Source organism: Leuciscus leuciscus, assembly GCF_965113295.1.
Source record: "Leuciscus leuciscus genome assembly, chromosome: 17".
NCBI classification, from domain to species: Eukaryota; Metazoa; Chordata; class Actinopteri; order Cypriniformes; family Leuciscidae; genus Leuciscus; species Leuciscus leuciscus.
Window position 1 is genome coordinate 20,048,027 of NC_138741.1, and position 27,615 is coordinate 20,075,641.

General features: G+C 36.4%; 3 protein-coding genes across 8 annotated transcripts in view; 2 read left to right on the forward strand and 1 right to left on the reverse strand.

Moving 5' to 3' along the window:
* Positions 1-6,517, forward strand: part of shtn1 (shootin 1) — a 28,329-nt gene extending 21,812 nt beyond the window's left edge. The window contains exons 14-17 of the mRNA XM_082144120.1: positions 110-160; positions 319-445; positions 568-714; positions 6,364-6,517. Of these exons, the coding sequence (XP_082000246.1) occupies positions 110-160; positions 319-445; positions 568-701 (312 nt within the window). The 3' untranslated portion in view covers positions 702-714; positions 6,364-6,517. The remainder of the gene's footprint in view (positions 1-109; positions 161-318; positions 446-567; positions 715-6,363) is intronic.
* A 142-nt stretch (positions 6,518-6,659) lies between these two features.
* eno4 (enolase 4) lies at positions 6,660-20,184 on the reverse strand. Of its 4 annotated transcripts, XM_082144114.1 has the most exons (13): positions 14,230-16,429; positions 13,877-14,005; positions 12,075-12,259; positions 11,814-11,962; positions 10,813-10,982; positions 10,246-10,374; positions 9,321-9,392; positions 8,333-8,491; positions 8,062-8,187; positions 7,757-7,949; positions 7,579-7,631; positions 6,996-7,113; positions 6,660-6,881 (listed from the first exon to the last, which is right to left on the reverse strand). In XM_082144114.1, the coding sequence occupies exons 1-13, from the start codon at positions 14,401-14,403 to the stop codon at positions 6,790-6,792; spliced, it is 1,749 nt and encodes a 582-aa protein (XP_082000240.1). In that variant the 5' UTR covers positions 14,404-16,429; the 3' UTR covers positions 6,660-6,789. The 4 variants fall into 4 exon arrangements, with proteins under 4 accessions (XP_082000240.1, XP_082000241.1, XP_082000239.1 ...); XM_082144115.1 differs by lacking the exon at positions 14,230-16,429 and adding an exon at positions 17,969-20,184 and having other exon boundaries at positions 6,660-7,113; XM_082144113.1 differs by having other exon boundaries at positions 6,660-7,113; positions 7,579-7,625.
* Positions 20,185-24,639: 4,455 nt separating this feature from the next.
* The window catches only part of hspa12a (heat shock protein 12A), a 54,633-nt gene continuing 51,657 nt past the window's right edge, over positions 24,640-27,615 (forward strand). For 2 of the 3 annotated variants that reach the window (XM_082144105.1, XM_082144107.1), the window contains exons 1-2: positions 24,640-24,844; positions 26,188-26,330. In XM_082144105.1, the coding sequence (XP_082000231.1) occupies positions 26,288-26,330 (43 nt within the window). In that variant the 5' untranslated portion in view covers positions 24,640-24,844; positions 26,188-26,287. Of the gene's footprint in view, positions 24,845-26,187; positions 26,331-26,415; positions 27,104-27,615 lie in introns of those variants that run through there. The other variant, XM_082144106.1, reaches the window with a different exon arrangement.

Genomic DNA, 27,615 nt, shown 5'->3' on the forward strand with positions numbered 1-27,615 from the left:
TTATTACAAAATTATCATTTTAAAAATAATAACACCCACTTACATAGTCTTTCATTTCATGACATGCTACTTTGTTACATGCTAATTGTTCTGATGGGTTTCCCTGCAGAAAGAGCGGACACCGTCAAATTCTGCCATACAGGAACTTCAGGGAATCCTGGTCAGGATTGCTTTATATATTTGTTATTATAATCGAATATTATATTATTATATTCACTTAAAAATGAATATATTTTTAAAGTATATGTTTTTAATAATGTAACACACAATGTAATTAAAAGCTAGCTGTTAGCATGGTAATGGAATCTTTCTGTTAAGACCTCCGCCAAGCGCCCTGGCCCCTCCTCCTCGCACGGGACACGCCCTCCATCACCATCACCGAAGTCTGAACTAGAGAAAGCCCTGCACAGACGGAGGGAAGCATTGAAGACTGCAAAGAATAACTGTCAGTCAAACACACACACACACACACACACACACACACACACACACACACATATTTCACTACATTTTCTCTGTCCCTTGAGCCAGATCATCCATTTAACTTTTCAACCCCTTCCCCTCCAGCGAATCCCAGTAGTGTTCTGGATCTGACCCAGATTGAGCAAACCCAGGCAGAACCAGGGCAGGACACAAGGGAACAGGACACACCACTACACACAACAACCACAATATGCACTGACCTTCTCAAGCCCTCATAGGAGCTCATAGGTTGTGAGTATCTGCTCTTTTATGCAGAGCCATAATACATCACCAACAAAATATGTCTTCCTGCAGCAGCGCAATTCATCCAAACTAACCCAACACATGTGACTACAAAATCTAAATGTCTTGAGTTACATACTATTTTTAAAATGTAATACTTGCAGAAGTTCAGCTGTAATGTGACTTGACAGCAGTAAGCAAATGTGTGTGCTTTTTTTGGACGGGTCAAACTATTTAATCCCAATTGTTCAGCTAATTTTTCTTTTTTGTTTGGATAAAGAGTTTTTATATTTAATTTCCATATCTTCAAAATCTATAAAATAATGTATTTTATATACTGTATGATTCAGCATATTAACATTTTACCATATTAACACTAACATTCAAATGTTTGGGGTCAGTAAGTTGTTTTTTGTGTCTGTTTTTTTGATCATTGATCAATAATTGATCAAAAGTGACAGTAAAGATTTTTGTATTGTAAAAATAAATGTTGTTCTTTTATCAAAGTATCAGTTTCCACAAAAAATATTAAGCAGCGCAACTGTTTTTAACATTGATAAAAATAAAATAAGCATATTAGAATGATTTCTGTGAAGGATCATGTGACACTGAAGACTGGAGTAATAATGCTGAAAATTCAGCTTTGACATCACAGGAATAAATTACATTTTTAAATATATTAAATTGCAAATTGAAATTATATTTTAGATATATAAAATGTGTGTATATATGTATTTTGGTGGTAAGCATAAGAGACTTATTACAAAAGCATTTTAAAAATCCTACCAACCCCAAACTTTTGAACAGTATTATACATGTCACTTATACAAGAGGTTGCTTGAATGGAATAAAAAATCGCAAGAGATCTGAGATATTATTATAGTAATCTCAACAATGTTAATTAGCAGATTTGAGCACAGTTTGAGACAAAGTCAGTGATTCCAGGATAACTCAAATATTCTTCACAGACCTAAATATCTAAACTGCATCCACAGTCATTTTATAGCTTATCTTATACTGCATGTCAAAAATTTGAGTCTGTTTTTGTTCTTGTCAGAAGAGACAAAGTTGATATTTAAATGAAAGACTATCGCAATGACTATCCCTGCGCAATAACTTGTTTGCAAGAAACATATTAGTGAAGTTGTATTAGCTTGAGAACATTGCACAAATCTTTTAGTGGTATAATGTTTAGTGGATTTATTTTCTTGGCTGTGATGAACTTTTTAATAGTAGTGAAACGAAATCCCCTCGGTCCCACAGTCTTGTACTTTGGCTGGACCGTCCTCACTGAACAAAGTTATTGACACATGCTTTGTCTGTGTGAGAAGCATTTCTAGAGGGGCGTTGGTGACTAGCCTTGAACATGTGCCAACCTAGTGTGTTTTCAAATGGCTTTGGCTAGACTAGTATTAACCTTGCAGTGTCCCGCTCTGTAATTACAAGCCACTGGTGTGAACTTATCCCCCTTTAAATATCTTTTTACTGTTTCATGAACCTGGATATTTTTTCTCATTCAGCATTGGTCTTTCTCTCACAGAAATTGGTGTTTTCGCCAACAAAAGAGAAGAGAAACAATTTCGGGTCATCAATCACACACGACTATTATTCCTGAGACAATTTTTTAAAATAACAGACAGTGAATTGATGCTATTTATACATCTATTGACTGAGCTGTAATGAAATGTGTTATTCTTTTTCAAATTGTTTACATGCCAACATGACAATAAAGCACTATTGAATAGAATATATAAAGCAGTTTAGTTTAAATGGGTGGCTGAAGCTTTCTGAAAGCATGTGTGTAGCCACGGGCCTGAGGAGGTTTCATTTATGGCAGCCCAGAAGAGACATTGTGAGAGGCGGCTGATCTTTGTGACACTAAATGCTTCATTTAGGGAGGTCAGACTTTCGTATGGTGTTGTTATATAGAAAAATACTTTGGTTTAGATAGAAATTAACCAGTTTTCTGGAGCCAAACACATCATACAGTAGACTCTTCTTTTAAATCATCAATAGAAGGAGCAATTTTTGAAAGGTTCATATTTATTTTCAGTGTGAAGTTCAAAATGTTCATGCCGTCAAATTTTGATTTCTAAGTGATTGCACATTTCTAGCCCCCCTAGTCTTAAAGGATAACTGTCGCCAAAATGCAACCTAGGGTCTTTTTGTAAATCTACCTGAGGCAAACTTTCGTTTAAAAGCATAATTAGAATGGAAACGCCAGAATGGAGTGGACCGTATTTTCGTTTTCGGTCAAAATGCCTTTTGAATGGGAGTGCTTGGGGCACTACTATGATAGCATCAAAAATATTTTAGTCGAATGCAACGCAACAGGGAGGAGAGTAAAGATGGAAAGCTCCTAAAGCTTATTTCCATATAAATTCACAGATAATTTGTTGTTTTGTCGTTAGTGAAAATCAATATTGACCTTGTATTTGAAAAAGGATCCTCATATAAGAAGCAATACTAAAAGTCAGTTCATTCACACTCAGAGATCGACTATTTTTGACTGTCTAAATGCCGGCGGACACAGCTACAGTGAGTTGTTCAAAACCTTTCTTTTTAGTAAACTCTGTGTACACAAACAATGTTGTCAATGCTCGAGTTCATGTGTAGAGCACCTGGTGATACTTCGAGCAAAGTTTCATGTTGTGTCGAGCCTTCTTAGTGTCGTGCCCCTAGCACTCCCATTCAAACGAAAATACGGTCAAACTTAAAAGTGGTGTTTCCATTCTGATTATGCTTTTACACGAAAGTTTGCCGTGAGTAGATAAAAAAAAAGGTTGCATTTTGGCGACAGTTATCATTTAACTGTCTTGTTTTGATAAATTTATTGCAGCCTTCCTAAATAAAGGTATAATTTATTTTATTTTTTTATCTTACTGATGGTAGTGTATGTGTTAAAATAATCCAAGCAAATAAATAAAACCATTTAAAGTGAATAAGGTCTTTTTGATAGTCTACAAGGCTGGAAATTCTTTCAGGATGGGTTTGAATCACCTGCTGTTGACTTGAGGTCAGTGATTAAGTGTTTGCTTGGTTCATTCATTGGCATTTTCGATAAACTTCTTTCCGCTGTGAATTTGATCCTTGAAATGTTGTATCTTTCCTCATCCAGTCCGCAGAGAAGCATTTTATTCTGTCCTAAACGCACACTAGATCAGATTTATACAATAGTGTGACGTTTTTCATGCCTCGTTACACAACAGGATTTCATTTCCTCCGGTGAGCTGCAGCTGCTGTGATGTTGTTGTTGTGCAGTGAAACAGGAGATGTGTGTGTCTGTGCTAAGGCTCAGTGACGCTTTCACACACTTAGGCACAATTTCCAGTGCGGCTTAGAGCTCTTCATGGGGTTAAATCTTCCCGGACACAAGATGAAACTTTATTCCCTACTCACTCTCTCTTTCTCCCCTTTTACTCTGTTTCTCACCTGACCCTGGTCTGCAACAGATAATAACACACACTGTACACTCCCAATTCAAGGCTGTGTTTTAGAAATGTTTTTTTTGCCATTGTGAATAGAAGAGCTTTGTGGAATTTCTTTCAGATTTAGCTTCAAGTCTAAGGAAAGCCATGAGGTTGTTTGTAATGCCACTTGTGAATTTGGTAAACAACAATGTTAAATGTTGGTTGAACTACTGTTGTTCATGAAAAACAATCATATTTTGACCGTTTTGCAGTTAGCTGTGTATATAGCATGGATAGAGCCGATATCAGGGATATGTTTAGGGTTAAAAGTATTTTGTAAAGGCTATGATGTAAAGGCTATTTTCCATTGGTTACGCCTTTATTAAGGAGGCGTTTGTTGCCTTCATATCTAACAATACATGTTAATGTTCAATCAAATTAAAATAGCATCTTATGATCAGCTGAAATAACAAATTCTAGTGCATAAAAAAAAAAATATATATATATATATATATATATATATATATATATATATATTTGGGGTACATTTTAAGTAGAAATTTGGTCCAGTGACACTGTATTAATATGTAGTTAGTCACATTTAAAGTAAATACTATATAAAACGTAATTTGGTAACAATGATAAAGTTTTTTTGTTTTGTTTTTATTTCATATTTAAAATATTAAAAATATATATAAATATTTTCCTCATATGGTAATTGTTTAATCATTGTTTAATATCATGTAGGATATAATATTACTATACTAATTGTATAATAATCCTAATTGTATAACACTACTCTATATGCCACTACTGTGTGTGAATATATATAAATATATACACAACCTTCAAACTAGACGCGGAAGAGATGAGATCACTGGGATGATAAATATTCTGGAAAGCATCTGGATCCTTTTATAGTGAGAAAGTTTTTCAGCAATTTCAACAAGCATTCCTAGCAGCTCTCAAAAGACACTTGATAATCAACTCACACTTTCACTAGCTCTTCTGTCTTGCTAGTAGCGTATTTTGATCTGTTGAAGTTTCCAGTTCGCCATTTGTTGAAGATGCAAGTTGTAAATGAGTAAATATTTTATTCAATTGTAGTCTCTCCATCTTCTTCTGGCCTACATGTTTCTCTTAATCGATGTACTATAAACATTCTGTCAATCTCAACAAGCTTATAATCATGAAACGCCAGGCCGCAGCCGTTTCTGTCCGTCTTACTGTATGTTTCCTTTTTTTATAGTGTTCTGTAACACTTGTCTTGCGCTTGTTTCAAAACCCTAGTCAAGCAACACAAAACAACCTCAATTTAGAGCCCAGCTTGTGTGTGTGTGTATGTGAAAAACACTTAATTTCATCTGTTTTGTTAGTCATTTTGTTTATTTTCCAAACAGAATGATTGCCTGGTGGGGAGCCAGAGTAAGTCTCCAGAAACCCCCTCCACTCCTGCCGTGTGGAAATCGCTTTTTTTGCTGTCTGTTCTGCATCATGTAACTTTGGTGCACTTTCTCTGAGATGCGTTTCTCTCCTTAAAAGGTGCAATGTTAGTCAATTTAGGATTTATAAAAATCAATTAAGAGGTAAACAAGATAACGGACATGTTGTGAGTTGGTTGGGAGCTGAACGAATCACATTCTTGGAGAGTTTTCGGTAGTTTCTCAGCGCAGCTGTGGGTTTGTGTTTTCTCTCACTTGTTAACACAAAACAGTCCATTCACACTCTTTCACACAAACACATAAACACACACTAACACTTGTATGAAGCGGACACTGCTGCCCTTTTGAACAGGCTGGATAATTGGCCCCATTCAGTCACTGTGTGTGTCAGTATCTGTTGTCTGTATATAGTGAGAAGAGGATGTGGAGAAGGAAGTGATGGGTTGTTTTATGCCTCTTCATAATTGAAGAACAGCTTTGATTTCTCAAAAAACCTGAGAACAAATGGGGGAAGGACTTCATTGTCTGTTTTTTTATTTTTTTTTATCCAAGTAGCATTTTAGAATTTAAATTAATAATACTAAAAGTATTTATATATTTAAATTATGTAATTAAAGGCAGAATTTCTGTATTTAAATATAATGTGTAATATTTCACTGGGCAAATATATTTTTAGTATTCAAAATATATTTGTTTTTATTAGTTAGTTTAATAGTTTAGATTATTTTTTTTAAATAGGTCCCAGTATATAACAAATTCATTTTGGATTCATTTTGTAATAATAATAAGTATTTTTTATCTTGCAGGTAAATCTGAAGCACAAGGAATGGAAAATACCTCAGGAAGGAAAATATTGACAAACAATATTTTGTGGGCAAAATTTGACGTCGATCACAATAATTATATGGTTTATGTGGAAATGTTTACTGTGACAAATATTAAAATATATTTTAAAAGAAATTGGGTGGGCTTTATTTAAAAAAAAAAAACATGTTTATTTAATAATGTTCTTTTTCTTTTTTCAAAAATGTATACACCATCTATTAGCACAAAAATATCACACAGGAATATGTTTGCTAGATGAGGTGGGTCAGTTTACAATCTTGCGCCTAAAAAGATATTTTGACGTGAATTATAATTGATCTGAATTTTGATGTCATGCAGTCAGTCAGGTCAGACAAACCCTACTGTGATAATGTTAGGCAAACAGGAGATGAAGTAACATCAAGACATCATTTAATAGAGATGGTCACAGAGTCACAGCCGCTTCCAGAGTTAAATGCTTCGGAAAGATCTGACAGAGGCTGTTTTTTTTCTCTAGCACCTGCAAGACACAAAGGTACTATACATTGAAACACACTAGTTTTCTGAATATAGATGCTACTAATGGCGGTTTCCATTATGTGAGTGTGAGAATGTGTGAAAGAGAGAATCGTACCCAGGTTCCCCTCCTGCTCCAGTTCCTCTTCTATCGCCATCAGACGATTGTATTTGTCCATTCGCTGTCCTCCTCTCAACCCGCCCAGTTTGAGAAAGGACACGCCTGACCCTACGGCCTTTAAACACATACATATAATGAGGTCCCAAAACTAAAAACCTGGGACTCAAAATCTAATTAAACTGATAAACTTTTAGGACTTTGAAAAATGTCAAACAAATCAAATGAAGAAATATTTAAGACTCAGCATTATTGGTCACTAATCAAATCAGCAAAAATCTTTTTAGTTTTTTGTGCAAATATGCTATGATAATAGTTTATAATAATTTTTTCTTCTTAATTAGAACAATTATTGGTTTGTGTTTAACACGTTTCGTTTCAAATGTATGATAAAAATGTAATTTCATGGACTTCATTAGTTGTTTGACTTGTATATTCATAGGCACACATTCAGGAACTAAATGATTCTGATTTCACTATTATTATTATTATTTATTAAAAGACATGGTTAAAATACTGCATGCATGTCACTGAGAAATAAATTCCCTAGCAAGAAATAAATCAAGAAGTATGACCAACCCACCAAGTCAACAATTGATGTATCACCACAGCCTGCAGCCAGCATTGTCTCTGCATCTCAATCCACAGAGGGAAGACGTGTACTTATTACAGGCAATATATTTAGACTTGGACATTGTACTTTTCCAAAAATGTTCTTGACAGTTGGCACTTTGTACGGTTTGCTTATGTTTGGAGCTTACCTTTCTGCTCTGCTATGCTTTGTATAAGGTCAGAGATGGTCGTATCATTGTGAAGCCTATGAATGACCCCAGTGACCCCAGGTGGGAGGGGTTTGGCATCACTCCAGCGAGGACAGAGATTGAATGCAGCATCTGCAATCAGGCAGCAAGTTTGCCCAATCACTGAGGCCAGTCTCTCCCACTGATCTACATCCTAAACTCAGAGACACGCCGTCAGTTCAACCATTGCCCGGTCTACCAGTCAACACTTGGTAAAGTCACTTTTATTGCTTTAAGAGGTTAAATACATGGTTTTTTAAACTCACCTCTTTCCTGAAAGGATCAATGAGAGATTTGATAGCTGGATATTTATTAATCAGCCCCTCGTACATGTCCACCAACTCATCTGGGGATTTGTGACAGCCTGACATTACCTCATACTTCCCACGTGACTACAAGACAGTAAGAGAAACGTTTAAAATGGTTACTGTATGTTATTAAGACTTTAATTTTTAACGTGGTGTTGCATCTAAGTTAGTACTTGCATAAGTGAATATGAGCCTAATAATTTCCCTTTTCTGTCTTCCAATCACTCACGTAGTCCATGAGGCCGTGTGCTGCACAGTTTATGGCCAAGCGCAGGTCTGAACCCAGAGGCAATGCCAGGTTAGCACACGCCTCTGTGACCAGATCAAGAGCCTGTTCGGGATGTTCAAACCCCACCTGTAACACTCCCTCATCGGATACACCTATAGGCTGAGGCAGTAAGAGAGGAATATATATGATGTTGAAAAGAAATGAAATGAAAATATTGGCAACATATGGCAAAACTTAAATGGTTATCAAGTTTCAGACTGTATACTAGTTTGGGGTCATTATCTTAACCTGCACAAAAGTTCTTAAAATTATTCTTGTTATTCACAGAATTATTTGTTTACATGCTCTACAGTTCAAAAGTCTGGGGTCGGTGAGATTTTAAGATGTTTTTAATGTTTTTAAAGGAGTCTCTTATGCTCACCAAAGCTAACTTTATTTGATTCAAAAATATGGTAAACATTGTGAAAGATTATTACAATTTAAAATAACTGTTTTTGATTTGAATATATTTTAAAATATAATTTATTCCTGTGATGGCAAAGCTGAATTTTCAGTGTCACATGATCCTTCAGAAATCATTCTAATATTCTGAGTTGATGCTCAATAAACATTTCTTATTATCAATGCTGAAAACAATTGTGCTGCTTAATATTTTTGAGGAAACCATACTTCTTTCAAAATGTCATAATGTTATGAAGGTTTTTACCGAGGCTATTCACAGTGCACCAGTAATAGCCTCCCATCTAAACATAAATATATATTTATTGTGTGACATGCTGTTAAGTGGTTCAATCGCCATTCATAAGCCCTGCACATGATTTGGGCCTGTTTATTTCATTCAGATGGTGATGTGCAGATAATTATCCCATCAAAGCATCAAAAAAATCCCCGCGTAATTTGTGTGCGGCTTGATGCTTTTGTGTGAGCCGGAGCATAGAGCATTATGTTCCTTTTGTCATTGAGTCAAACCATATGAGAGCATCCTTACCCCTGCTTTATATGCCGATCCATTCAAAACTCTCCTCATTTCACACTGCAGCTCAAGACCCATGTCGATGACCTACAAGGCCAACACACACATACACTAAAGACATACACTAAAGACAAATAGTAGGGATATTGGAAGTGAGAGCAGTCAGCACAGTATTGACACATCTGAGCCATAAAAACGGAACGTTCTCAGAAAGTTGACTAACGTTCTGGCAAGGTTCTCTCAAAGTTATGAACAAACGTTCTTCCAGTAACGTTAATAGAATGTTCGTTCAAAGCTATCTGGTCTTTAATAATGTTAGCAAAGACACATTCATAATACATTGTTTGTGGAGCCTTTTTTTAGTTGGATGTCTGTGTAATTTTTTTTTCAATATTACTCTTTGTTTCAGTACATTCAAAAGTAACGTTCCCATAATGTTTTATGTTCCCTTAACTCTTTCCCCTCAAGCGTTTTTTTTTTTTTGTTGCCAGCCAGATAAATTTTTTGCATTTTCGCAAAACTTTCATATCCCCAGAATATTTTGTTATATGAATATCTGAACATGGAATATATCAAAACAAATAACAGAACCTCTGCTTTTAGACAACAACAACAAAAAACTTTTTATTCTAGCTTCATTTATTCTTTTACACCAACACTTGAAAAATTGGGTGAGGGTACGCATCATTAAAAAAAGCAACATTATTAACAGTGCATTTTTGTCAAAGACTATGTCCGGATCGGATTCACAAAGATGATCAAATCGCTTGTATCACTTGTTTTTGTTTCTTCTTCGCCTGTGTTTTGATCCGGGGATTCTGTACTCTTTCAGAAGATGCATAATAGCGCCCCTTACTATATAACAGTGAAAACATGGATTGTCGTCAGAGTGTTTGTTTGTTTTATTGTGAAAAGGTGGGATCTTTGAGCATATGCATACTTCTCTGACTCTTTGCGACAAGCTGGGCATAAGGATGACCTCCTCCAGAAGGTTGAGTTTACCCACAGAGTTCTTTCCACAGCTCAGGATTGTAATCATTGGCACAGGCAAGTGCATCTCATTCTGAGCCTAAAGCAGTTCACAGGAAGTGAAGCAAAAGGATAAAAAGGAGATTTACATTAGTACAGTATTCAGTACATTTCTGTATAATAATTCCATCAGAACACAAGCCTTCTCCCACAATGCAGTTCTTCTCAAGTACACAGATATCCACTTGACGATTAAAACATGTATCGTGTGTTTTGTATTTACACGCACTTTAAACCTTTGACTTCATTCTGACTACAGCAATCATTTATTTTTATAATTAATCAGTTAATATTCTTATTCAGCGTGGATGCATTAAAGTGAGCAAAAGTGACAGGAAAGATTATATGCAATATTATACAAAAATATGAACAGGCACTACACTGGTTATAATTAAAGAAATTACTGTATTTTTTATTAAATAAGCATAAAAATGATCATAAAATCTTACCAACCCCAAATTTTTGAATGGTATTATACCTGCAGGACTCTTAATGATGTGATATGTCGGTATAGGGGTGCTCCTAAAAGTCCGGCCGCGGTTTTAGCCACCACCAAAGAAACAACAGCAACTGCCGTGGCCCCTGGCAGCCTCGGCTCTGGGGGTTCTGCAGGAGGGAGGAGCTTCTCCGTGCCGTTTCCTTTTTTACCTGGGAACAAAGACAGACACATCAAGAGAAAGTGCAGGGGACGGAGAGGTCAGATTAAAAGATGTGCAGTTTAAAGTGCACAGTTATCATACATCACCTGAATCTTAAAAGAGAGATGAAGCATCAAAGGTTTCAGTTACTGATGTCATCGTATCAGGCATATTTATGACACTTGATTAATTTATTCCTCTAGCAGAAATGTCCAATAATAGCAGGTTTACTGAGATTAAGTGAGAAGCATTCAACTGATCGTGTGATGTCGACATAGCGGTCAACGTGAGAGACGACCCGCTCCTTTTAGAATAAAACCGCTCTTTCTAGGTCACTGATATGACTGAAGGCCATCATTTCAAACAATTTTTTCAAAAGTACTATTCATTTCTGTAGGAGTAAAATGTTTTCTACAGTAGGAAAGGTTTTTTAGGGCATATTTAAATATATCTGTGATTTCTCTAAGATAGTTTGGATTAAATGAAAAGGTGAAATGGAGTCACCGTCACATAGATTGCTACTCAACTCAGTACAAGCTGCTAAAGTAACTAAAAGCAGCTCCCAGAAGGGTTTCTGTGAAAGAGAGAAGTGTGGAATCCTTCAGACTGCTTTTACAACAGCTGTGAGATCAGTGAGATTGGCTGGAATCTTGTTTAACCTCCTGTCTTTGTATCCCACAGACATGACTTGCTACACTAACATGGGTTGCTGTCCTCCTTTGGCTCCCTCACTAAAGCTGTCTCTGATCTCTCTAATATTCTGAAATATTTATTGTGAGAACTCAAGTTTGCAACACAACTAAAAACCCTGTAGAAATGCCAAGACATTAAGCTCCTTTACCTTTATCACCACCTTTCTTGTCTTTGGCAGGAGCCAGTGTGGGAGTGGCCTGGGGCGGAGCCTCAGACACTGTTTCATCACTCAACTCCTCCTCCTTCTCTCTATTAAGACTGTCCTTGTGCTCCAGGTAACGTGCCATGAAGAAATCTCTGCAGAACATACACGCAACCTCAGTCTTGCATGTGCGTATTAATGCCTGGTTATCATAGCAACCTTTGTGTCAAAATTTGCTCGTGTATTTTCTATTGAATGTGTGATCACCTGAGTATTTTGTCTACGCTGTTTTGGTCCGTGGGGTTGAAGCCTTGCAGCATTGGACTGAGATGCTCTCTGATCCACTTCAGAGCTGTTGTGTTGGACAGATGTTGCTGGTCGATATTAGCAACCGCCTCTCCTGACTCTGCCATACCATCACAAGGGTCCCCCATCACCGCACTGCACACCATCTATGATTTATACAAAAGCTCATTCAAATTCAAAATGTGTTCAATTTAATTCTAGGCCTATTTAATTAGTCTGATTATTCAGAAGTATTTCATTTAATATTTTATTTTGGCTTTATCTTAGTTACCAAAAACCATTTTAAATAGTGTTTTACTTGCACTGAAAGCATATGGAGTCGTGGACTGTGTTTTTATATGGTTAGAAAAAGTGCTCTTGTATAGATTGAAAAATGATTTCTAGAGAAATAATCAAAATAAAAACAAAAATAATAATAATAATATAAAGATATAATAAAAAAGTTCATTACAGCACTTATTCGCGCACACAGCTTCAGCCTTTTAAGAGATATTCTGCTGTTTCTTCTAAAAAATGAATTAATAAACAGGTTCATGATCAGGAAAACAAGCCATTTCAAGCCGGAAAAGATCAAGATCTGAATATAATAATCTGCACATGAACTGTTGATCTGATGTGTGCTGGTGTTTGTTACTTGATGTCAAGATCTTTGGATTTTGATGTCAAAATGTGTGGATTTAAAGGTATAGCGGAGGATCTTTCCAAATTTTAGATAAGACCCACCCTCTCCACTTTTTGAAAAGTTTGATTGATTCACCAGAATGGTTGACAATTAGGAGGACCAATAGTATTGGTTACCCACCAGGAAGTAAAACATCCTCCGCTATATACCTTTAACAATATGCATTTCTTACAATAGGGAAAGTGCCTGATGTGATGAGGATGCTTCATTTATCCTGTTCTTTATCTCTACACTCATACTAAACAGTGCTGTAGATGAGCGATTGCTTCAGTAGAAGCTGAAGATGAGTGTGTTTAGGTTTGGCTAATGCTAATGCAAAGGTCAGAGTTCAGAAAGTTCCTTTGAAAAGTGTGACATCACGTTCCAATACTGCCAAAACGCTGATTTGAACCTGGGCAGTGTTTGCAATCCTCTCTTTCAAACAGCTTTTCTCCCAACTTTTCTATCCTTCTTATGTGCTGTTCTCCTCCCCTCCTCCTTTCACCTCTCCTCTCCTCCCCCCAGCTCATGCCTACAGTCGACTGTTCCCTGTCCCGCTGTATTACCGTCATAAGCTCTGAATGTGCCAAACCAAAACAGCAGCGCTCTCAACTGCAATATGGCCACCGTGCCAGAAGGCATAATGCTTACCTCGCAAACACAAACAGAGCTTCAGAGAGAGATCAAAACAGACGGAGAATGAGAGACAGAGAGTGATCTGATGGTCACACATAGTGGTTGGTTGCTGAGGCACGTGCGTCACTGTACAAATCTCTCCTACTCTAATTGTTCTGTGTTTGTCTGTGTGCATGAGTATGTGGACACGCTGTGACCTAAATTCATCATTGTGTCACTACAAATTTCTCCTGTGAACTGTACAGCATGGTGCAAAGGTTACATGGTGGACGACCAGTTTCTGGCTCCCCATAACCTTCAAAACAGAGACACTTAGATCTTTGTTGCCTACAAAATCAACATCTGACTGATGTTAATTTAATTATTTTAGGACTGCTTACTGTAACACACCTAAACCCCATCCATGTGACAAATTGGTAGCTGCTCTGAAATGCAGGAAAAACATGTGGATGATTTCAGAATCTACCTTTTCCTCATTTCTGATGATGCAGTGCACTTCGGTCTGAACTGCTGTCAATCCTCTTCTGTCGAACACCTGCCTTCCGGTGATTTTACTAATCACTGGAGTACAGGAGAGCCTGGAAAAATAGTTTGCCTGAAAGAGCAGTTATTGATTTCGCATCATTATGTTGGTGTGTAATGATGGGGATCTGACCTACATAAATACTGACTTCATTCTGGTAGAATAACATGTAAAATGGACTAGACGTAATGTCAAAAATGCCATCCGTAATTCTAAAACGGGTATCATTATAATTCTAAGATGAAACGTTTACAATTGTCCTATCTCAAAAGCATAAGTATGTTGATTTGTCCCACCAGATAACCATAGATATCATCCGGCTTCTGCCAAAACATCTCGTTCAAGACGCTCTCTATCTTCTGCGGCACCCCGTTGGACCTGTAATACTCAGCGGCTTTGTTCTTCAAGTCGTAAAACTCCTGGTCCTCTTTTGATACTCTGCTGTGGCTCACGAATCCTTTATATGACATGGTTGTTTTGGTTTACGACAGAATTTCTGCATTTGTTTACAGTCTTTCACTGTCATGTGCGCGTCTTCGCGGGGTTTGTTGATGATCTGTGGTTGCTCGGCAACCTCAGATGTAACACCGCGAGAATTGAGAAAGCGTTTCTCTTTCAAAACGCATTTAATTGGAACGAGTTCAATATCCATTTTGACGCTGTTGTGGCCTCCATAAATCTACAGGACCCTCCATCCCTCTTGACGTACAATTTGATGCACAGTGTTCTAGGCTTTAAATATGGTGCCTAGTAACTCTTACACTCTAAAAAAAAATGCTGGGTTGTTTCAGCCCACATTTGGGTCAAATATGCACAAACCCAGCCATTGGGTTACATTTTTAAATGACATTTTTAAACCAACGGTTGGGTTTGTGCATATTTGACCCAAATGTGGGTTAAAATCACCCTGCATGTTTTAGAGTGTAACAATATGATAAATATTATTTTTTGTAATTTATTGTAATTTTATGCATTATCAAACTTAATTTAAGACAAAAAAAAACTATACATGCACTCGCAAACGTTGAGATGAAGAACTGGCACCATCCTTCGCAGCCTTAACAATTAGGCCTAAGCTAAAATAGTTTTGTAGTGGCATATAGCCTCCTATGTAGCCTATATTTTATTTATTTATATATAGGCTATAAAAAAATATTATATTCTATTTAAGAAAAACATGAGCCATTAACTTCACCATATCAAAACATTTGGCCGCATTAATTTGTGATTTGGTTCTCAGTGTCAGCTGTTGGTTAAGAGCTTTACGGAACCTGCGGATTTAACACTTATTGACGTTAATCTTACACTCGCGGGCGCGGCCCATGTGATCAATGAAAATTGCAATACAATAAGGATTATTCAGTGTTCAAGAGAACGTCCGTTTAGTTGAAAATATTATAATATTATCTGAGATACCCTAGTTTACTGGTGTCGTGTCAGTATAGGGCAAGTTTATAAGGCATTTTAAATTTCACGTGAGTAAAATGTCTATAATAGATAATTTAACGCTTTGTTTCACCAGGCATTTCTGTTACGTTTTTATAAAGCCTATATGTCTCTAAATAGTTTACTGTAATGGAAAAAAACTGAATTTGATTATTCTACGTGTTCAAAATAAAACAAAAACAACGAAAAAGATGGTAAGGTAAAAAATAAAAAAATCCGCGAAAGTCATAACATAGTCAGATATTATTATTATTATTATAAATACTTCAAAGTGAGGATTTGTTGCTGCTGCTTAGCCCATCTTATAAGCTATATTAATGTAAGCGTAGACTATACAAAATTATTGATTGTCTAATCTATTGCACTCCACATTAATTATACCAAGTGCAAGAGTTGTTTCCATTTCATGTTACATTTAGCATATGCCAATATATATTAATGTCAACAAAACAATGTTATAAAATATTTACATGTCTGAAAAGATAGGCTATACTTAGCCTAAACCTCAGTTTCAGGACTTTTAATGCGTTTTGTTTTCAAATATTTAAAGGTTAAAAATAAATAAACAAAATATTTTGCCATTACATGCTAAGTTATTATCTTATATTATCTTATATTATATGCGAATATATTATCTTATCACTGGTATATTTCACACTAGTGAAGAAAAGGCTGCAATGTGAATACATTTGTTTTGGTTCCTTTTTAAAATTCACCAGGACGTTCATGGAACAAAGCATGTGATTCTAAGTCCACTATAAAGTATGAATTATTACAAATATATTATTTTAAAGTTTAAAGTGTAATTTAATTTTTATTGGCTCTTTCTGAATCTACATTTTAAATCTTGCATGAATTTCTTCAAACATAACATTTATAGCTGTGAATGCATATAGCTCTTTAACGATATATATCCTATACAATTTTGCAAGCAGTATAACAATAAATTATGGGAAATATTAATAACTAAACACGTATATTGAAATGTTTTGATTTAGTTTAAAGAGAGGTTTATTAAATATTTATTTGCCACCACATATATCAGATTTTTTTTTTCTCCCTGTTGGCTGTTTTATATAATTTTTTTTATTTTTTATTTTTCTGTGTTCCTGTCCCGTATTAATAAAACATTTAATCTGCAATGTTGTGAGCTATTAGCCTACTTTATCCCCAAATCCAGGATGCGTCTAAAGGTATGAAATTAGAGCACAGCAGCGTCAACGGCACAGTTTTCTATCCAGACTTTTATCATATAGGCCTATATATGTACGAGCTAAAGTGAGAATTAATTTATATAGATTTGCATCACATTTTTCAGGTTAGGATATTTTCACCCAAGTTAGAATTCGTTGGCGAAAACTATGAGCTGCCTATACAAATCAACTTGCGTTGTTGTTAGTTCAGTTAGGTAAAGGTCGGTGCCTTGATTAACGAGGGAAAATGAGTTTATGGTTTTAATTTTTTTAACGACATGCATTAGGCTAGATATTCGTAGGGTTTGATTATTAAAAGAGATTATAGGTGGAAATTAACGCCATCTTAACATAATAGCATTGTTAGAATGAATTGAGAGCATTATTAACATGGAACAATATGAAGTCTATATAAACAATCTCTTTTTCCGATTTCCAAATGAAATGCCTGTGTGGCACGCGCTTCTGCTCGAGACCGGGCTCAGGTTCACGCGGAGGTCAGTCGCTTCAGGACAGGAAGTCATCGAGAGGGCACCAGCGTCACTGACGTCACGGACTAGAGCGCGTTTCATTGGCTTTTCCTGCGCTTGGCTGGGTAGTGCAGATGGGGAGGACACAAATAATATCTGACACAACAAAATATGTTTGCCTAAGCATGAACCGAGCCTCCATCGTTTTTGTGCATGGAGCAAAAGCAGTATGATTTTAGAGGAATCGGGTATCAATGTTGCATTTTTTTTCTACGCATCGCTACGCAGACTAGAGCATTGCAGGGTGAAACAGTAACATTCACAGAGGAATTAGTTAGGATGCAGTCTAGTAGCTTAGTTAAGAAGGGAAAACACCTCTGTATTTAGCCTATTATTCCACTCAAATTCATTAAGATAAAAAAAAAAAAAAAAGGTATTTGAACATAAATGTTTTCAAATCTATTTCTTGACCTAAAAAAATGATTTAAGCAGATAACATATTAATGAATCCACTGCGCGGTCACAGTGGAGTTCAAGTGAGCGTGCCTGCATGTCTGTCGCCACCAGCCGGTCACGTCTGCGCACTCTCAAGTTCAATATACGCATGCACGCAAAAGCTATTACATATGTAGTTTCTTTCATATATTATCCCGCCTACGTGAACATGCGCATTTTGCGTTGAACACGCTTCACAAAATTCAGGTTAATTGCCATACAACTATAGGCCTATAGACAAATATAATATTTATGAAATTTAGGTTGCAGTGATTGATTAGATGTAGCCTATAGGCTAAATCAAGCAATAGCCTATATAATCTATAATACAATTCTTAATTAACTAGGCTACAACAACAATAATGCAAAACGTTATGCTATAAATAAATTAAAATTCACTACTGTTAAATAATTAATGTTTATTGACTTACATTTTGTTGATGATACATCCATAGACATTCCATTTAGGACAACCCGAAAGGTGATACAGACAAACCAAGTCCATATCTTCAGCTCTATACTGCATAAGAGAATCGTAATTCCCTGCTAAGCTGTGGCTAAAGCACCCTGTTTAAACAGACCTGTGCCTGTTTTGGGGCGACCGCTGGGCCCTGTAAAGAAGTCCAGGCTTCTGGAAACATCCACATTGTCAAGACATGTGACTGCCAGTGGGTCAGACACTCCCAGATAGCCTACATTTGCATGTCTGTTTTGTTCCTCTTTGTAGAAGCTCTAAAACAATGTTGTCACATTTGTATTATTTGGTTTTCATAAGGTAGAAAGTAATTTTAACGTTTTATGATTTTTTTTATTCGTGTCAAGCACAGACGAACCATCTCGCACTCAACCACTTGTTGCTTTGTTATGCCAGTAATTGCGTTTTTGTCATGCCGTCATAATACATTGTGACCTCATATAAGGCATCCATCATGTGGATCATAACAAACACGGAATATAATGCACATTACGCCACGGCCGGATCTTTCACCAAAACCCACATTTGCATTTAGGAGTTTTAATTGCTTAACTAATGTTAAACAGCTTTCCAAGGGTCCCCCATGGGTCACGGGGAAAAAGGGCAATTTCTACCTAATTAGCGCGTCTTATCCCATCCTTAAGTCTCCAGATGCATCACCAGATGCCCTGATTAATGCTTTCAGAACCGCGCACTTGTCCAGTCATGTCTTCAAACTTTGCCAGGTGTCAGCTGAATGAACACCAATAGATTTTTTTGTTTTGTTTTGTTTTGTCTTTTTCAGTTTGTGTTTCATCCTGAATTAATACGACCACAAGGACTCAATGATGAATTCCTTACCATTCACTAAAGATTTGTGGTGTTTTATAACTTAAGAATTGCGTTTTGTTTTGATTTGGTAATGCAGACCTCATGCAAAACTAACACAGTTTTGCTGCTAACTTTTTATTTTTATTTTACGTGCACGTGCAGTTACACGAGCATTCATGCAGTTCTAAACGTCCTAACCCCTTTATTCGTCTGTAACTAAAAGTCATTATTCAAGCGTAAAAAGGTTACAGAGAAAGAGAGAAAGATTTGCCTATTTTTTCGAGCTCAAACTAAAATGGTTTTATTTATTTTTTAAATCTGGGAATTACTTAGCTTTTGCTACATTTGCTTCTAAATGAATATACTGAAAATATTCGTGGGCAAAACAATGCATGCAATAGACATGCAATAGATTAGGCTACACATTTTAAGAGTAGGCCTACTTCAATATGAATTAATATATAATCCTATAATAGCATATAATGAGAAATAACACCGAATTAACACTCTTCAGAAACACCACATTTTAAGGGCTTGTGTAAAATATATTTAATAACAGAACTTTTGAAAATGAAAAGTGTTTAAAGCTAGGTAAATATTGTGCATTAGAATGCAATTCCTAAACAATGATCAAAAATATATTAGCAGATATCCTAAATACAACGGTTTCAACAAAATGAGGACAACATCTGCAAACAGACGAAAAAAAAAATGTTACGTATAAAACTGATTTCAATTTTTTTCTGAAATAACCTACTCTTAAGAGCCTTAATGAGTTCCTGCCACAATGAGCCGATCTCGTTTAAGTCACTCTCCTAGGCTCACTAAAGAGGGTTCACGGACAGGTCGCGCGCATTGCTCTGATACCTGGACCCAGAGAGAAAGAGAAAGAGAGAGAGAGAGATTTGTTGAATTATTGGCTTCTTTCTTTGCTTGCTGCCATCTGGCAAACACATAAGTAAGCTCAAACCCTTAACCTTCGCAGGCTACCCGTATGAGTAGGCTATATATGTATTTTCTTCCTGGGAAAATAAGAGACAAGTGATATTTAACCCTGCTGTGCGCACAATGACAACTGGGGACAAAAAAAAGCGTATAGTCATATACAGAATCTTTCAAAACATATCTAGGCTATAGCTTGTGTGTTTTTATTAACTTAGAACATGTGTAAGCTGAAAATAAGAGAACTAGGCTATTTAAACCCATTTAATTTGGCAAAGAAATAAAAAACTGCAGGCCTATCATAAATATTCGTTTATTTTATTTATTTTATGAATGAAACGTCTTGACGACATCAAAGAAATCATGAACTGGCCTACAAATTCAACAATTTGTCGTCTGTCTTTTTTTTAATTATTATTATTTATTCTTACTTACTTTCTTTAAATCAATATATACTTTGTAAATACGTTTCTCATATTAAGCAGGTGTCATGTAGGCTACCTTAAACTAGTAACCTTAAACTGACAATGGGTGAAATAAAGCATGTGGCGAAGTGCAACGTTTATAATGAATAGCGTAGGCTAATGATCAGTCAAATAGCATTATCACCGCACTTAAACATCGGCCTCAATCTGTTTATTAACTTATAGCCATTATCCACGTTGTGTCTATTTGAACACAAACGACATGACATTAACATTTTAAGGTAGGCCTACAAAATCCACAGCATTAACTGTAGGCTACTTCTAGTCTAACGTAGCCTAAATTAATATGGAAATGAGCGTGCGATAATCAGTTAGCCTACGTAGCCTACGCATATTGCACTGCGCGAGTCTTTATTTGGGACCAAAAGAGAGAACCAGCCAATCGATTGAGAGAATCTGTTGAGAGAGATGTAATGTTCAGGTGCCTATGATTTAATAGGCCCAGCATAATTGGCAATCCTTTCAATAGGCTTAAATAAAACCCTTCACTGAAAGATGTCGCAATAACACTTCCTTAGTTCTTGTGCATTTGTCATTGTCAAAATATCAACTGATATAAGTGAAAGTGCACTTATATCAGTTTGTTTATTTTGAAGCTACCTAAAATGTAGAAAGTCTTGTATAGGCCTATGGTTTTGGCATTCTGTATGAACACTTCCCCCTTGTGGACTTGAGGGCATGTTGTCCTAATGTCAAGGCTTTGAGTTGTTTTTGTTGTTGTTGTTGTTGTTGTTTATGTTTTTAAGAAATCTTTTAAGAAACGATTTATGCCATAACACATAATTTTCACAAGCTACTTATTCTTATAGTATATTATTCAAAATTAATGTAAACAATACCCTTTTCCTGTATTATAAAAAAAAATGGTCAAGTCCTGTGCAGGCAACATCCTGTCACATAAATTTGAACTGTTGTCAAAGATGGTTTGTGTGTTTTTAAACTATATTGAGGGCTATTTTTAGTTGTTTCTTTTATAATTATTTATTGTTTTATATATGGCAAGTTACGCAATTGCATATGCTGAATCAAGAATGGATCTCAATGATATAATGACATAATTCTGCAGTGAGGCAAGGAAATAGTTTTCAGTCTTAAAAAGCAGTGGAATTTTGTATTGGTCATTGCATTAATTGTAATGTGTGAATTGTAAATGCAGGCACATTTTACAAGATAGGAACACCTATAGAACCTTGACTTTCCTTATCCTGGGCAATGGATGAAACATATAAACCTCTCCAAAATTATGGTTAATAACAAAAGAATCAGTCTTTGCAATAAATTATGGATACTGTAGGACTTCCAAACTGTTTTTGAGAGTGCATTGAACTGGCCAAGCTGTCAAATAACCATTTAAAATACAAGGTTTGCAGCTTTTTTCATAAACCAACGTTCCTAAAGTGAAAGACACTGTTACGCTGTTGATATTTGTTAGAGTTGTTAAAAAATTAAATAAATAACAGCTTAGTCATAATTTACAGTAGTACCACTGTAAAATACATTTTTCATAATACCACAAATAAAAAATTGTCAAATCAACTTAATTATAATTTAAGTTCAGATAACATAATATTTTGAGTTTCTGTTGATTAAACCAATCTCCTTCATTGTATTACCATTTTTTTTTATTTCAATGAACTTAAAATTTTAAGGCAAGGTTACTTTCTCTTTTTTTTAAAAATTTAAACCAACAATATTATATTAGAGTGTGCAGTTCGAAATATGATGCTTTATTAACAAAGTTCGGGAGGATCACGTTCAAATGATCTACCCAATTGGAGGCCTATATCTAACTCACCTTTGTTCCTATAACAGTCTTTTCTGCATCCCTCCGCCACCCTGACTCCTCACTCTGCTATAGTTCCTATCCCAGATACGGGGGAGTACTCTGGGTTCGGGGCCACATTGCGAGCTCGGAGCCCTTCCCTCGGACAGCACACCAAATACGCAAATCTTTTACTGTATAATTAATTGTAAGTGTGAGCTTATGAAGTCTAATTCAGTGACTTTTTTTTTAATTCCAGCATTGGCAGTAATGGGGCACCAATTTGATTTTAGATTTTACACAGTATTGATGTAATATCTCTTCATTTTTGTGAAGGAGTAAACAGGAGGCTTAGTAAAGTATCAAAACAAGCTCCTTGAAATGAAACAGCAAGAAATCTTCAATAAATAGAAAACCATCAAAAAATCGGATTATTTTCTTTTTATGCACATATAAATATGAACAAAATATGTAACGTTTATGTTCAGGGAAGCTTTGAACATTTACAATTCTTTAGATTAGGTGTGTAAATGCAATGCATGTTTGGGGTTTGATTGGCAGGTTCAGGGTCTTGTGGGTCAAATTCATATTGACCACTAGATGGGGCATTGAGCCTTTTTATAACTGCAATGCCAGGGGAGGTGACCAACGCTGGCCATTGGCCTTCCTCTTCTAACTTCCATTTGATATCCCGAGGTCAGCTGAAGTTTAGTTTACTAATGCATTTTGAAAAATGTGATCATATTGTATGTATAAATAAATATTTATAATATGTTGGCTAAAAATGAATGCTGAATTACACTTTTTTTCTGCCCGTGAGTAACTGAAAGTAACCTCTTCATTCTTGAGTGACTTAATTTTGTTTAAAGTGAAAGTGTCTGCTGAAGAGATGCATGTGTTAAGTGCTATTCTATCAGTGACAACAATTGTCAAGTAAACTCCACCCTTTGAGATAAAACCTGTGAACCCCCTCCCGAGTCGTCAAATAATCCAGCTTCTTTTTTTAAAATAGCTTTGAATATGCATATTGCAGGCATGCAATACCATTCCAATCAATCAATGTAAACATTATATCTAAAACGAATATGTTATCCTATTAATCCATTAATTGACAATATAAAAATAAGTGATGTCTGAATTGTATTTAGTGATGTCATTATTTTAGTGTAAAGAACATTTTGTGCAATGGAAAGGTTCTTCAAGGAACCATAGATGACAAAAGGACCTATAGTTTACTATATGACCATGGACAATATTATTTTCCATGCAATACTGTACATGGTGTGATGCAGTATTATTTCACCATGTGCAATTTCCTGGGAATATGGTTTGTTATTTGATAACATTCTATAGATCAATGTTTCATAATTATACTCCCTTGAATACAATTTTTTAATTAACGGTTTAATTAAAGACTGATAGATTTAAACAAACTATATACACAATTTTGACTATATCTTCACAGTACACAGTCGGGCTCAAAAGTTTACATACAGTACACCTTACAGAATCTGCAAAATCTTAATTATTTTAACAGAATAAGATATTTAGTACTGTCCTGAATAAGATATTTTACATAAAAGATGTTTACATATAGTCCAAAAGACAAAAATAGTTTTTACACCCATGATTCTTATGTGTGTTGTTATCTGGATGATTTTTTTGTTTTGTGATGGTTGTTCTTGAGTCTCTTGTTTGAGGGCCGTTAAACTACCCACAGTTCTTCAGAAAAATCCTTCATGCAGGTCCCGAAAATTCTTACGTTTTCCAGCATCTTTGAACCCTTTCCAGCGGTGACTGATTTCGAGATTCATGTTTTCACACTGAGGACAATTGATGGACTCAAACACAACTATTAAAAAAGGTTCAAACATTCACTGATGCTCCAAAAGGAAACACAATGCATTAAGAAACAGGGGTGAAAACTTTTGAACAGGATGAAGATGTACACGTTGTTCTTATTTTGTTTGAATAGCATATTTATTTCTTTGAAAGCAATCAATTTACCTTGATCTTCAAATTCAAAAAGTTGTTTTAGTCGCTTAATTGTCCTCAGTGAGAAAAGATGGATTTCGAAATTATACAGTCTCTTCTGGAAAGGGATCAAATATGCAATACAAGCTTGAAAATCAAAGAATTTGCAGGACCTGGAGGAATTTTCTGAAGAACTCTGTGCAGTTTAACTATTCAGGACAAACAAGGCACTCAAGAGCAGCCATCAAAAAATAATAATAATAATAATAATTAAAAAAAAACAAAAACAAGATACCATTGTGTATCATAGCTAATGACACACTGTAGCCTAGTTAAGAAACAAGGCTAGCATATCAACTTTTGAACGGGGTCATTTTTATAAATTCAGTTGTTGTTGTTTTTTTTGTCTTGTGGACTATATGTGAACATCTTTTATGTAAAATATCTTATTCAGGACATACTAAATAAAAAGTAACATGCATTTTTGTATGATCCCTCTTATTTTGTTTAAATAGCCTGATCACGACTGTGGATATAGAAGAATTGCTAAGCTACAAAATAATTAGGTGTCCCTTTTAAGTTTTTTTTAGTTGTTCGAGGCCTGTGTTTACTCTGTTTCTGCCTTCATTAGTGTTGCACATGGAGTCGAGCTGAAGGGCGGGGCTCGAGCCAACAGACGTGAAGTGTGGATCAGTAGGCTACACTTCTTTTCTCTGGGTGTCAGACAGTCTGAGGAAAACTCAACTGTGGGTCAAACTCGAGATACTTTATTTTAAATGCGCTCCAAAGCGTTAGTTTTAAATAGTTTGGGCTTGGGAGTTTTGGTGGGAGCAAAAGCGTAACGGGACGGGGTAGCACAGCTTAAAGCCCTCATTATGCTTCTGCGTCAACTCCACGGCGTAGCTACGCCGTCACTCCAACGGCGCCGTGACCGTTTTATGGTTCTGCGTCGGGTTGCGTTGCATCGCGGTGCATTTCACCGCCAGAACGCTAGGGGGGTGGTGTGGTTCGCGAATCTCTTTCCTAGTTTGTTTTGGTTCCATGCGCCGGTTCCGCTTTTTCATTTCCGACAATGGCGAGCGAAAGAGAGAGAGTGTTGTTGCAGCTGGAGCTAATCAACGTTGAACAACAAATGATTTTATTGCAAATGTTTAATCGTAGAAGAAAAAGAAGACGTCAGCGAAGGTGGTCTGTACGACCAGTGCACGAAGACAGGGGAAGGATTGGCGAATTTGTTACGGTTGTTCGACCGCTGAGGGACTTGGACGAAGAAATGCACTTTAAGTATTTTCGGATGTCGAAAGGTCGATTTGACGATCTTGTTCATCGTTTAAAGCCGTTAATACAGCATCAGACTACACACAGTATGCCTATTGACCTCGCTCAGAGACTGGCAGTGACTTTAAAGATTTTATCTTCGGGTGCAAACCAACAGATCACCGGGTTGGGCTACAAAATGGGTGCGACCACGGTGTCCCGCATAGTATCGGAGGTCTGCAAAGCGCTGTGGACTGCGCTGCAGCCCGAATTTTTGCCCTGCCCTTCAACCAGCCAGTGGGAAGCTATTGCTTCAGATTTCTGGCGACTTTGGAACTTCCCAAACTGCGTTGGAAGCCTCGACGGGAAACATGTTAACTTGGTTAATTACTTGATATCCATGATGTACCCGTGAACATTGTATTGTAAATAAACAACAAACTTTTTTTCAAAACAAACATTGATTTGATTGATTGAAGTTTATTTCTAGCAACAACAAAAAAAAGAAAAGAATATATATAAATATATACATATACACTACCGGTCAAAAGTTTTAGATCGGTAAGATTTTTAATGTTTTTAAAAGAAGTCTCTTCTGCTCACCAAGGCTGTGTTTATTTGATTAAAAATACAAAGCAAAAACAGTATAATTGTGAAATATTATTACAATTTAAAACAGCTGTTTTCTATGTGACTATACAGTAAAGTGTAATTTATTCCTGTGATCAAAACTGAATTTTCAGAATCATTTCTCCAGTCTTCAGTGTCACAATGATGTATAATCTGACCAATCACAGCCCCTGCGGTCTGCGTCACCGCGACGCGTAGTTACAATTTTTTGGAGGTGCACGTCAAGCTACGGCGGAGGGGTCGCGTCGAGGTTCGCGTCGACGCAGAGGGGTCCGCGGGGGTACGTCGTCGATTCGACGCAGAAGCATAAAACAGGCTTAAGAAGTGGGGAGCTTTCTGTGAAGAATCTAATGAACCGCGCAAAAAGTTAGACATTAAGTGGGATCTTTACGGATAAGAAAACCTGAAGATTTGAATGATGACTGAGAAAGAGTTGGTGATTGACGACATCATAACAGGTAAGACAAATCGCATTTTAGAAAGTTTGAGCAGTTTATTCTATGATGCAAGCCGTTATCAACGCCCACAGTGTCAGAGCACACATGGTATCATTACTGTAGGCTAAGTGCAATTATTCACAAACCCTTCTGAGAAACATCCACACACCGCTTTTTAATAATAGTCAGTACTATCTGCGATGGGCTAGCTTTATTTTATGGCATATAGATGCACTGTATAAAAAAGTACGTTAATTTAAACGGGAAATAATGTACAAATATAGGCTACTACAGTAAAACTTGTACGCTACTACAAAAAAAATGTGGTTAACTTTTGGAGCTAAGTAGAACTAGCCTAAGTTATATGATTTAATAACACATTTATTGTCGTCTCAGTATTTTACGATAATGTAGCCTAGTCCATTGGCAAGCTGGCAGCTTTTACCCTAGGCTGAACAATTTCTACAGTGTAGCCTATTCCTGGAAAGCACATTTAGCTTGCTGCACGCTGCAATCTGTATTGCATTGGAATGAATGTAAACATAATATTCCACCTCTAGTGCATTCTTAGCCTTATCTTTTAAAACATTTATTCCCTGCACGACTCTTTATGGCATATATGCCCTCGCCGGGGCAAATCTGCTTGTGACTTTAAAAGCGCAGTGTGGACTTGGGTGACTGAGATAGTAGCGGTGCAGAGTTGGGTCACGTGGTCTCACTCCTGGGAGCTTTGAGTCAATGCAGCAAAAGTCTGCACGCTCCACCATCATCATCCCAGGTGAAGCTGGAACGAGGTAGGGCTCCTCAACCACCGACCCAAACTCACCACAGAGCTTAAATATACTTTCATAACGCATATTAAAACGGTTCAGTACTCGTTTTGACATGGAACAATCGCAATGCAGAGAAATGTAGTAATGCGACCGTTTACATAGCTCTGGGATCACAACAGCATTTCTTACAGTAGCGCGGATGTTTATTCTGCTGGCTTCAAGGTTTGGCATGTTTCTGACAGTTTTGCGCATGGGAAGGTAAATTAGCACATGTACTGCTTCTTGTCTGTCCTTTAGGAAGGACGCCAGTTTGACTGCTGATGTGATGTAATATGATTCAGGATGGGCGCATCTCTGACACATCAAGAGCATCTGTAAGATAGCCTAGTCATCATGAGTATGTTTCCTAGAGACTGTTTGTGCAGACAGCATTAGACAGCAGCATCAAGGTGATATTCGAAGATGCGTAACGTTACATCTTTACGACATTGCCGTCTTTTCGTACAAATCGTGAATGAATTGTTCTTTTGTAT